At 40.7% G+C, this 13,160-nt stretch overlaps 1 protein-coding gene across 2 annotated transcripts; it reads right to left on the bottom strand.

The window, feature by feature from the left end:
• Positions 1-6,546: 6,546 nt before the first annotated feature.
• LOC310861494 (polyglutamine-binding protein 1-like) lies at positions 6,547-12,553 on the bottom strand. 2 transcript variants are annotated; one of them, XR_014569489.1, is made up of 8 exons: positions 12,444-12,553; positions 10,898-10,965; positions 9,989-10,100; positions 9,290-9,390; positions 8,614-8,796; positions 8,052-8,109; positions 6,816-7,815; positions 6,547-6,748 (listed from the first exon to the last, which is right to left on the bottom strand). XR_014569489.1 is itself a non-coding variant. In XM_083768956.1 (7 exons), exons 2-7 carry the CDS (start codon positions 10,962-10,964, stop codon positions 7,665-7,667), a joined length of 672 nt encoding a protein of 223 aa, XP_083625082.1. In that variant the 5' UTR covers position 10,965; positions 12,444-12,553; the 3' UTR covers positions 6,547-7,664. The 2 variants fall into 2 exon arrangements, 1 of the variants encoding a protein (XP_083625082.1); XM_083768956.1 differs by having other exon boundaries at positions 6,547-7,815.
• Between the last annotated feature and the right edge of the window lie 607 nt (positions 12,554-13,160).

Genomic DNA, 13,160 nt, shown 5'->3' with positions numbered 1-13,160 from the left:
TTGCTCTCCTCAGGTTGGCGGAAGGCGTGTAGAGAGGGTCACATTAGATAATTGACACAGGGGTGAAAAATGGGTTACAAAATCGTGGGATAGAAAATTATATTTAAAAAAAATGGTCCTCACTAATAATCATGATAAAATAGCAAGAATGTTGACGGGCACCTATATTCAGCTATTAGTGTAGATTTCCATCTTACACAAACATTAAATTCCCATTGAAAAATAATGGAGAATTTATGTCTGAACAAATCGTCCTCCCATGGGGCAGCACGCCTAAACCTAACCGTAACCCTCTCCCAACCCTTAACACACCCCTCACCAACCTTAATCCGGTCATCTTAACGCACCCCTCACCAACCTTATGTCTAACCAATGACTAGTCTAAATTAAGTATGCACCCCTTTTCATCCTGCACAAACATTAAATTCCCATTGACAATGAATGGAGAATTTTACATCATAGTGTCTGAGCAAATAGACGTTATGTCATGATGATGTACGATGATAAGAACGCCCCTCACTTCACACAGGTGTGATTGTTTTCTACTGTGTCTCATAGGGGGGCCATGGGCAGTTCAGAAACCCATCCACCAGTGACATCATCGTGTCACTGTCTTTGGCTGTCTTTGGCCACTGACCGAGTTTTGTCCGTCGTTAAGGCGTGCTTCGCAACAGTATGTGTTGCGTGTGATTTCACACTAGAATATATAAGATGATGTGCTGTGATGAAATTGGCAGTTCACGTCGAGGTGAGAGAGATCGAGTTATTGGGACGGACAGACAGACAGACTGACAGATGTTGTCTTGGACAGTTTCCAAAGCAGGAGGACCAAATCAAGTCTATCATGCTGCTGTAGCAGATAGGAACAAACTGTATTCCTTTGGAGGCTACTGTGATGGAGGAACCTACAAGGCCATGGATCAAATGAATGTGCATGTCTTCAACACAGTGTCTTTATGCTGGAAGAAGTTACCTCCAGTGACTCCTGGAGACAGTCACCTTGAGGTTCCCTCCATGCGCTACGGCCACACAGCTGTGTTGATAGAAGACACAGTCTACATCTGGGGAGGAGGAAAACATTTCTGCAATGTGCTTTATGCATTTGATGTTGACACCCTTATATGGTCAAAACCCAGGATCTCTGGGAATGTTCCAGAAGAGAGGATGTACCACTCAGCCTGTGCCTTGGAGAAAGTCATGTTTATCCATGGAGGAAGGACCAAGCTGGATAGCTACACTAATGACATGTACAAGTTGAACACCACCACGATGGTCTGGACTTTAATTAACACCAAAGGAATTCCACCACATGATTTACACCGTCACTCTTCCACCATCATCGGGACAAAGATGTTTTCATTTTGTTGGTCCATCATCGAAGTGTTTGACACAGAGACCAACCACTGGCTGAAAGCGACTTCAATGCGCCATCTTCCAAAACGCTGTCATTCTTCAGTCTTTACCTACAATGGAGAGCTGTTCATATTTGGTGGGCATGGGCAAGACATGGCCTCCAATGATCTGTGGAAATTCAGTCCAGAGACCTCCTGGAAGAAGAAACTTAAACCCAAGGGGAAAGGCCTATGTCCAATTTATGGTATGTGCTGTTGCATTGTGGGAGATCGTATCTTCATCTTTGGAGGAAATAAAGGCGACTACACGCACAATGATGACCTGTACATCCTAGACTTGAATCCTAGTCTGAAGATGCTGTGCAAGCTAGCAGTTATTCAGTATGGTCTGGACCACTCAGAACTCCCTCACAACATTAAGTGGGAACTGGCAGCCATGACCAAAAAAGTGTCAAAAAACAACAACTAAGAAACAATGAGACAGGGTCGCTTCCCTGTGGATCTCAGTTGTTGATAATATAATATTGATGATGTCATATTGATGTCAGTGAGAGTTCTCAACAGGCCTGTAAATTAAGTCCTGGCCCTAACTGGGGCAGATCTCTGCCAGATGGGGGCGGTATTGATTCACAAGTTCACAACACAGCTTCCATCTGGAAACGCTTGTACCATCCCGGCCTGGGGCGGACCAATCAGTGGCAGCTATTGGGATCTTCCAATCACCTGATCTTCCAATCACTTGATCTTCCAATCACCTGGAGTAGCATGGGGAAAAGAATCACACCCGTGTGAAGTGAGGGGTCTCGCGATCTACCAGTAGATTACAAAGACTGTGCAGGTAGATAACATGACATGGCTCTAAAAATATCTATAATTTAAATATAATACCATGCCATCTGCCACTTGAATTAAGGTGACTTGATTGATTGACATAAAAAAGGGCCTGTCAGCTCAAACACGTCAGTAGATCTTGTTGAGCTGGTCGTTTTGAAAGTAGCTCTCAAGTCAAAAAAGTGTGACCACCCCTGGGCTACAGAGATCCAATATGGAAGATGTGAAACAAAATGTGAAGGCTAGTCTGGTTAGGGCAGCCCTGGTCAGTGTACACATGGAACCTTACTTAATGGACCCTTACAGGTCTGTAACTCTGAGAGTGTACACATGGAACCAAATGGACCCTTACGGGTCTATAACCCTGAGAGTGTACACATGGAACCAAATGGACCCTTACGGGTCTATAACCCTGAGAGTGTACACATGGAACCAAATTGACCCTTACAGGTCTGTAACTCTGAGAGTGTACGCATGGAACCAATTTTCAGTTCATTTAAGTTAGTTTTGTAAACACACAAAAACAATAGTTTTAGTTATCTTTTTAAATACAGTTTTTTAGGCATTTTGTATTTTGAAATAACTTATAATCGACAGATAAGCAGAATAAACCAAAAAAATAACAGTGACAGATCAATTATGTTACAAATGAAAAAGGTATATAAATGCGATAAACAAGAAAACAAAAACAGTTAAACAAACAGTGACAAGACAACAGGACAGACACTGCTCTCCACCTCTGAACAAATTGTGCCCTCCAGATTCAATTAGTTATCGTTTTTCTTTTCCCTTTCTAGTTTTTATTTAGTTATTATTTCAGTTAACAGATTTTTTTTTCTGTCTTCAAATCATTCAGTAGGTTTTTTGATCTGCACTGTCTCAGTCAGCTAATTACCCAACCCACAAGGTGTGTGATACTACCAAAGATGGTTTATGTATGAAGACGGACCAACTTCATTGGAGCCACTAGACGCGAAATGGTACACAAAGCCTACAAATGGTCTCCTAATAAATTAATTTTCAAATAAGTACATGCTCAATTAATTATTTATATTTTAACACTATATACACTTTAAGGCTTGATCCGATATCAGCACTGCAATTTAACTGCCTGACAGAGTGACACTCCTTCCATTTAAAGTTCCGTAAAGTTTCTTTGCATGCCACTGATTAACTGATTAACACTAATGTGGCAACTAACTACCTCCGTTGACTCTATTATTTCAAACAAAATTTTACGCGAAAAAAAGAATAATTCGCTTTATTAATTCCAAGACGAATTACCACTGACGCGTAATGAGAGGGGCACCGGGATCTCCTCCGAACTGACACAGCAACATCAATTAATTTCAATAAAGCTAAAATGATTTCCACATTTCCCCATATAGGCTCTAGATTTCTTTCAATCAACTTTTTAACTAATTTAATTTCAACAAAACATAAACATCAACATATGCCTACTAGATGCTGAATAAACTTACATTAGACACACTTTTAAAAAAAACAAAATAGAGACTGTTGAATCTCTCCATCTGTTATTAATAAAACTTATTATAAATGTTGCTCTTCCATTGTCTCTCTCCCGCTCTCACCTCGGTGTGTAGTTTCAGCATGTTGGGTCAAACCGGTCAAACAGGCTGCATGAAGTTGCAATACCCGTACGCACCGCACGTCGCTTTGTTTCCAATGTCCTCGACTCTCGTCCATCTGAACAGAACCCATCTCCATCCCTTAAAGACAAGATATGAATATGCAATATCATATCATGTATGTAAAGAGAAACATGAATGTCGCGCAGCATGGTCGAAACACCGTGACGTGACGCAATATGAACTTGCAGATCCGTTGTATTGAAGAATGAATTAAGCCATGCGGTTGCCGTCTGTGGCCACCTCGCCGCTATCGAGTTGAATTGAGTCGAGCTGGGTGCTCTTCACCTGGTGCATGGTCCTGACGAACGCTCCGGCACTCCGACGCCCGAGCGTCGGGGCCCTGCTGCTCTCCGCCGAAAAATCAGACTGAATTGTCCAAAAAGCCCGCTGGTCCTTTTCCAGTGGCTAGGAAAATGTATTCCAAACCAACAGGACCGGGAATTTGCACCACTATGTCGTGTATTTTCCTACACTGACTGACCCACTAGAGAAAAATAATGTTCTCTAAACTACCAGGCAAAGTAGTGAAAAACCTCTGAGAGCATCAGATGAAAAACGCAGGCAGAGAGAGTTTTCCTCGGAGTGTGATGGTCCTGATGGACCATTTATTCAATCAAAGACAGAGTCCAGAATGGCAAAATAGCAGAGCTACTCCGTGGGTCACATGACCGCCTGAGCGGCCAGTCACGACTAGTGAAATGCTTACAGTTACAAGACAAATACAGTACTTTTGCATCGACAGAGGTGAATACAGACAGGGCGGAGAAACTTCAAATCAATATATGGCATAGGAGATTCTACAGACTGCTGTCTGTCTCTGTTCACTGTGTGTTTTTGGTTCACAGAGTAAGCTTCAAAGGACTTTGAGACAATGGCTTTCTCTATACTTCTGAGGTGATTGCTTCAGACAGACAGTCTCCTCAAAATCTCTTTAGTGACAGAAATTGCATATCCTAATTATTATTGAATATGAAAAGATATGGATTGTCACGAGACAATCCGCCGGGCTGAGTGGCATGAGGCATGGAAGGCGGCAGGAGGGCACGCAAACGTGCTGCATGCTTTCATTGCTAACCCTAACCCCTTCAAGTTCACCAAGGATTTGCTGGGGCAAAAGCGCAGTGGAAAACTGGCCTCCTTGCAGGAAGACATAGATAGACAAACATCTGAAGCAGACGTACAGCGACCCCGCAAGAGAGCAGGAGTTGGGAGAGTGCAACAACCTCATAGAACCCCCTGAACCAGATGTGCAGTTCGACATGTCGGAGCTGCAACGGAAGTCAGGGTCAGGGAGGTTGTCCGCAAAGCAAAGGCAAGCTCTGCTCCAGGACCGAGTGGCACTTCATACAAAGTGCATGTATAAAAACTGTCCCAAACTTCTGCTGCGTCTGTGCAAAATCCTGCAAGTCTTCTGGAGAAGGGGGCGGATCGAAGGGCATCTTTTCTAAACTGGCCCCTGTAAAATCCGAGTCCCCCCACCCCCTTTTTTCCCTTACTGTATATTTTATTTATTTTTTACCTCCTTAAATGATAATTTCTTCTTTTTTCTTATATAGAAGTGTATATTTGTATACGCCTGTAAATGTTCCGATGAATTGAAAATGGTGGACCCTGTTATAAACAATTGTAATGTTTGACCAGTGTATTGACAAAGTAACAGTTTTTACTTTTTGTATTGAGTTGTGCTTTCATATGAAATGTACCCATTCTGCAAACTGTTAATAAATATTTGAATCAATCAATCAAAACCATTTTTAAATCTATCTTCATATAATTGGTCCTCACTATGATCATGATAAAATACCACAATGTTTTCCTACTTGTTCTGTGCCTCATAGGAGGGCTGTGAGCAGTTCAGAAACCTGTCCCCATCATCGATGGGGAATACAATAGTGATGGGAGATTAATCAGCAAACACATTGGTACCAGCCGATATTGGCCTTAAAAGGATATATCGGTAATGGTATCGGTTTTAGCAGATATTTTAGAAAATAGAAAAAAAAATGTAAAAAGCCTGAAAAGACTTTTGTTTGATGAAGGCTGCAAATTGCTTTCTGGGGAAGCTTTCAAAACAGTCAACAAGTTGGAGTTTATAAGCCTTTTTTGGCCAAAGAAAATTGGTTATATCGGTTATCGCCCATAACAGCAATTCATTATATCGTATATCGATATAATCAACATCCCTAGAATACAAGCTATAGAAACTGCAGGATTTCTATTCCTGAAAAGTTGCAATGCCAAAATGGAAGCCATTGTTTTCACGATAAAAAAAATGCTTTTTTAAAATTGTTTAAAAAGAAATCTACCTAACGATGATGTCACTGGTGGACTGAACTGCCCTCAGACCCACCTATGAGACACCGATCGAGTGATATTAGTCAAGGCTATGTTCTTCATTCAATTCCTGTCCTAGAGATGAGGTTTTGAATTTGTGTTTTAGGTGGGTCGTATTCTGCAGCGTGACAGGGACCGATGCAAAGCCATGGTACTAGACCGCTATGAAGAGAAGGTGTTCACCCTCGATTATGACAATATTTGTCATTACGTTGGAGCTGTTGACCACTGACCGGCATTCATCTCCATTAAAAAAAGAAAATGGAATTCATATTTTGTTTTGTGGTATTGCAATTTTGTAGTGTGTAATAGTAGTTGTCTGTGTTTTTATACAATGTACCATCTAATGCAAATAAATATGAATTTCATTAAATACATTTTACACAATCTAATTTATTAGCAAAATCCATCCTCAAGTCAAAAGTAACAATGAGGTCACTTCAAGGTCATGATACAGGGGGTCATATTTACAACTGTACTAAAAATAAACAAACATGGATTCACTGGTGTTACAGTTGAGTATCCAGACATTAAAGCAGCACTGTGTAACTTTCTTCAATCTGTTCTGTATGTTAGTAACTTATACAATTGGGGTGGTATTTTATCTCCGAGCAAGGTCATGTCTCTCCCAGATACAGGATCTGACAAATGTTGACCTGATGGTCAAGAGATTCAATAAATGCCCTGAGCAAGCCGGCTAGCTCTTAACGCACTGGTAAAAGATTTCAGCACTTATGCAGGAAACCAGGTTCAAATCCAGGGTAAAGAAGAAAGTTACAGTGCAGCATATCTATATAGCCCACTGCACACCCACTTCAGAATGCACATCAAAGCTACAATCTGAGTCAGTTAAACAAAACATTTTAACCAATCTGTATAAAGAATGTTAATACAACTAGTACATCTGCAGTGGTCGGAGGTGGTCTCCCTACTCTCCATTGAGACGTTTACCACCCTTGTCAGGTAGGACACACTTACTGGTTGACCATGTCAGTTATGTAAAGCACCAGATTAGAGACTGGATGCGTCGCTATCATGTAGGGATGAATATACAAGTTGATAAAGGATTGGTTCATGGCCAAGCCGTGTTTCCTTATGCATGTATGTCTATTGAAGCAGGAGGTACACATCCACAACTAAAATCATAACTCAATGCATTCTCAAGAGGTTTGGTTTGTTACAGATGCAGTTAGGATATAGGATACTTAAAAGTAAAAATTAGTTTTCATTTCAAAACACCTTATCTAACTTGAATGATTATGAAACCGAAACATGTTTAATCTCAGGTACTTGTATATAAACAGACATATTTTTCATAGTCGGTTTATGGCCAGATTCCCCTGCCACTATGATGTACGACCCGAGTGGCCTATGTAGCGTCCGTCTATGTGAATTGTGTATGGTTACAACTCTGTCCAGTGAGGGAGACAACAGACAAAATTGAGGGGTTGTGTGACAAAGAGGAGTCATGGTTCTGTTGGTTCTTGAGTTCTGGTCACTCCGGCGGTGGTTTATTTGCTGCGTTGGCTCTGAGGACGGCACCTGGGCTGGGATACGGACGCTGCTGGAACAGAGGCCCTGCCGCTGTGGTGTCTGCACCCGTCTTGGCCTCGTTACGCTTGGGCAAGCCCGTGGACCACGTGCCCCTATAACCAAGAAAGGATGGTATTCATACAGCATGGCAACTGGTCAAAAGGTTTGTGTCAAGTGATTAATAAATTATAATGCAAGCTGTGGTTTAGCGATCTATACTTTGCGTTTAGGTTTAACCAATTTTCCCCTGGCATATCATCACCATTAGACATTTTTTATTTATGAAAATAGGGCTTAAATAGTTTTTTTTTAAAGAATAAAAGGTGAGGTCAGCTAGCTTCCTCATTACCTTGGAGCATCAGAATAAGCACTAGGATCCATTGGGTCCATCTCATCATCTTTCCTTCCTGAAACAGATAACAATTCCAGGTATGTTACACGCTCTCAAGAATATTTGATGCTTGAGACCATACATGCCTCCACTACATCTGGAAAATCTGCCTTCAAGTGCGCTGCCCCACACACTTTGAACACCTTACAGACTTCACTAAAATACAGCTCTCTTCCTTCTCTATATCGCTTTCAACTTGACATATCAACGCTGGTAAATATCAACTGTACCTGTTTTAATTGAGCACTATGCAATGTTCCCTTATTACTACCAGTAATTTAACTCTATTTATCTATGTTTTGTTTTCTTGTTTTATGTTATGTTTTGTCCCCCCCCCCCCCCCCCCCCGTACATTGTGATGTGTTGTAATCAAGGCACCACTGAAAAAGAGGGTCCCAGCCCTCAGTGTGTTCTCCGAGAACTAAATAAAGGTTGAAATGAAAAAATAAATAAATGAAAAATACAATAATCACAGTAATTGAAAACATGCTGTTCAGCAGAACATGGATATAACTGATACCTCCTCGCTTATTCTTGCCGTAGGGAGCGATGTCCTCTCTCCTCTGCTTCCTTCTGTCTCTGCCGTCATCTCTGTCTACTAGTCGTTCTCTCTGCTCCCGTTCCCTCTCTTTATTCTCCCGCTCTCTGTCTCTGACATCTGGCTTCTCAAACGGCCGCTCGACTCTGTCCTCTGCTCCCTCCACTGGTAGGAACCAACATGACCTCAACATTTAAAACAATTATTCTAAATTCTCCAGTTTTCTGAAATAAATATTTTCACGATTCAAAAATAGCGGAACTACAAGTTCGTAGCGCGCCACTCGATGGCACGCTATGAGCTTGTAGATCTGCTATTTTTCAATAGCTAAATGGGTTAATCACATGAACCCCAGCGTCCATATTCTGGGCTAATTGTCCTAATTGTGACAATTCCTCAAATGTTTAAAATATTGCATTGCCAATACTGGAACAAAAATGTCACTCTTACTCTAATAAAATTCCTCAAATGTTTAAAATATTGCATTGCCAATACTGGAAAGTTGAAACATTTCACAACTTTTTAAACACTTTCAAGCAATGACTAGTTTTGTGATGAGTAGCAGTTCTTGTGGTTGAGAGAAAGACATCTAAATAATGCAGTTATAATCAAAATGATGTTTTTGCAGTATGAATGAGTTTATAAGGTCATACTGTACCCCTCAGCTTCTTGGCAGGTTTTGTTATGACAGAAGTTGGGTCGGTTGGGGACAGCCAGGCCACCAAATCTGTTTCCACATTCCAGTAGTAAGGGAGGCCACTGTGGATTGTAATTTGCAGTCATGAAGGTACAGCAGTAAAAGAGTTGCTGGTTTTGTTGTGAATACCGATCAAGAAAATAGCAAACAACAGAACATTCAGCTCCATATAGATGATTTATTAACCTCACCAACTTTTTCTTTGTCAAGCTGTTTCTATATGGAGCTGGGTGTCCCCTCAATTTGCAGTCTTATAACATGTGTTTTATGTCACCAACAGATGTGATCAAACACATTCCTTCAAATAGAGTTACATGTTTAAAATGGTCAATGTCAGCTATTTACACAAAGGAAAGTCAGTCAGACTTTAATTATTTAATCATACATGAGAAATGCTTATACCCAATGCAAAAATCAACCATGAAACTAAAATGGAATAAACCAAAATTTAAACTAGTAATTTCAAGAAAAAAAAAATGTAAACTCTAAATGTGCCTTGAAAACTAACTCGACCAACTACATTTAAATTGGGCTCTTAAAATAAAAACAAATTAAAATAATTGGCAACATTCTTTTCATCCAAGTCATTCTTGTGTGCAAAGATAATACAAGTGTATTGTGGTGATAATCAGATAAAAGGATTATACAGCCATCACTTACCAAACAGGGTCAAATACTTTGTACCAGTTTAGTGGTAAACTTTCTAATCTGGTGGCCTCATAATCAACATTGTTATCATCATAGTCCTCTGCAATGATCTCCTCATCACCATCTAGATGGATGAGCACAAAATCATCAAATGTAAGGTAAATGTTATGTTTACATGATAGCCTAACACGTTAAGGCTTTGTCAGAGCGCAGGTGAACCGGATTTCTCAAATGTTATCTTTAGAACTAACTCATTGTCCACAATGTTATTTGCAAGTGATCATGTCGGATTTGTGTATTCAGACATCGTCAACCTATCTGCATTGGTTGCTGTGTATAATTTACATTATATCGGACGATGGTGTAAATTGCCGAAAATAGCAGATCAACAAGCTAAATGTGCAGCATCGCAACAAGTTGTCAGCTTGTAGATCTGTTATTTTCAGTGAGCGACACTGTTTTACGATGAAATATGATAGGCTTCAGTGTCCGAAGACCACAGCCCAGACACAACTCTTTTTTTTTAAAGATTTGTTTTAAGCTTTTGCCTTTATTGATAGTAATCAAGTGAAGATAGACAGGAAAGAGGGAGAGAGAGAAGGGGAGAAACACGCAGCAAAGGTCGTCATGAACGGGACTCGAACACGCGACACGCTGTCGAGCCAAAGCCTATATGTGGCATGCGCCTGGACCACTTGGCCAGAGGGCGCCCCCAGACACAGCTTGACATCAGTTTTGAATCGTATTTCAAACCACCTAGAAATGTGGCTCAAATATGATAAGCAAAAATCTTCCATTGTGTTTTCTTGCTGTTCTTCAGACTTGTTCAGCTTCAAACCAATCTGGATAGGCCAAATATTTGGTTTGGGCTGCCAGTCTTGACACAGCAAGTCATAATTACACATTCTTACACATGGCTACCTTGATCTGTCGGCTTCACAATTCCTCTCTTGGCCAAGCGAGCCAACAACGCTGGAGGCAGAGGCATCCTGCAGAAAAGATAAACATTAGACAAGATGCAAACAGCAGGACAACAAAGTCAGTCATTTTCAACCGCCAAATTCAGCAGTGAATCTGGACATTTTGGCAGTAAACTGGTTTGGTTACATACATGCTATGTGGCTAGTTTTGCTGACATACTTTCTACCAAAAGTCAATATTTGCCACCACTTGTCTGGTGGTTTTGATTGATTGATTGATGTATTTATTAACAGTTTAGAGAATTACAGTACATTTCAAGCACAACTCAATACAAAACTGTTAACTGTGGACGACACCATAAAGCATTACACTGTTTACAATAGGGTTCACCATGTTAAATTCATCATAACATTTGTTTCATAAAATTCCAACGTAGTAGACATGTTATGACTTATGAGCTACTTTCTGTCAAGAAATTCCGTGCCATGATATTTTTTGTGTGTTAGCTGAGGGGTACAGTATGACCTTATAAACTCGTTCATACTGCAAAAACATAATTTTGATTATAACTGCATTATTTAGATGTCTTTCTCTCAACCACAAGAACTGCTACTCAGCACAAAACTAGTGTTGGAGTTGGTAAGCACGACCCGCACGACCCGTTAATAAAAACGTGTTGCTGCCTCCTGCATTATGTGCAAATTCGAAACAGGTGGTACGCAATACGCATGCAGGACTGTTCGACTTCGACGGGCGCTTCCAAACTCCAATAGTTAGAAATAGAAAAAGAATCACCTGCACAGAATTTCTTCTCGACAGAAAGTACAAAGTAGCTCATAACATGTCTACAGTGGATTTTTATGAAACAAACGTGTTGCCGTTTGAAAGAGGATAATTTAAGCTTTCCCTACACAGCTGCAATGTTGGTGTTGGTGAGTTTAACGTCGTTTACAAGCAGATCGGAAATGCAATTTTCAACAAAAACCTAGTGTTGCATATTGCGGCTAATATTGTCATTATCTTTTTATGTCAATGCATCATGGTTCTGGAGTCTCTGGATTGGCCTGGGTAGTCTTAACACTATATTGTTTTGCATCATTTAAAACAGCCATAGCCTGTACATGTCATATTCTATGCATTGTTGTATGTTAGCACTTAGCAGCCATTTATAGCATCTAAGTTGCTAGCCAGGGCTACTAAGTTGCTTGTAGCCCTATAATGGCTATGAGTATGATACGCATGCTAAATTGCTTGCAAGCTAACCCGCAATATGGGGCTGCATACTTGCAGCTAACACCGCACAACATTGTAATATCTGGTGCACTAAATGATTGCCTTCATCAGTCTGTTGCTATAGATAAAATACAATACTTTTTTCAACACATTGAAGAGCGTCGCACAGGACAAACACCCCGGATGTTCCACACCAGCTACTATTCACTACTACTCCGCAGCTATCTCCCTCTGTGCATTAGTATAATCACGATCACGTGATAGAATATCTTCATGAACTGATGTGCCGAAGTGTAAAAGGTTAACATGTTACCTTGCTCAACGAATTACCAAACGAACACACCGTGAATAACAATTGTAAACACCATATAACACGGTTCATCCAAGACCGAAAGCACACACTCGTTTCTCTTTGCCTTTGCGCACAATGATGACGTCGCGCCCCCCACCTCATAGAGTATTAAAGGGATAGTTCATATTTTTTTAATGGCTTGCCATTAATATAGTGGTTGCAAGTGCAACTGTATTAATTGACCCCTCTATAACACTGTGTGATAGAGGGGTCAACATTCTTGGCCTCATCCTTTTTTCCATGTACCTCCTCCCTCCGGGTTTGATTTTTGAGGGGCCCTCTGCCCCCTCCTATATTCAGCTATTAGTGTAGATTTCCGTCACAAACATTAAATTCCAATTGACAATGAATGGAGAATTTTACATCATAGTGTCTATTTTTGAGGGGTGCTAGCCCCTCCTATAGACTATACAGCTTTTTGTCCATAAACTTGTGTGCCATGTAACATGTTTGTTTTAAAAATGCCATTGACAATGAAGGGGAACCCTAACCCTAAACCTAACTCTATAATCTAACATCAGTAAAACTATACATAACCTCAGTAAAACTATGCCTGCCCGGGAGCCAATCAGACACATGGTAAGGCGGGTCCTGGATCCTGGAACGTTGGTGGAATCCTGGAATGTTGGTGGCATTCCAAATTGCGCGCCTGTGACACCTCCTCTCTGGATCTGGGCC

Source organism: Protomyctophum parallelum, assembly GCF_964188405.1.
Source record: "Protomyctophum parallelum genome assembly, chromosome: 7".
NCBI lineage: Eukaryota > Metazoa > Chordata > Actinopteri > Myctophiformes > Myctophidae > Protomyctophum > Protomyctophum parallelum.
Note: the sequence above shows the minus strand (reverse complement) of the source record. Positions and strands in the feature narration are given on the sequence as shown.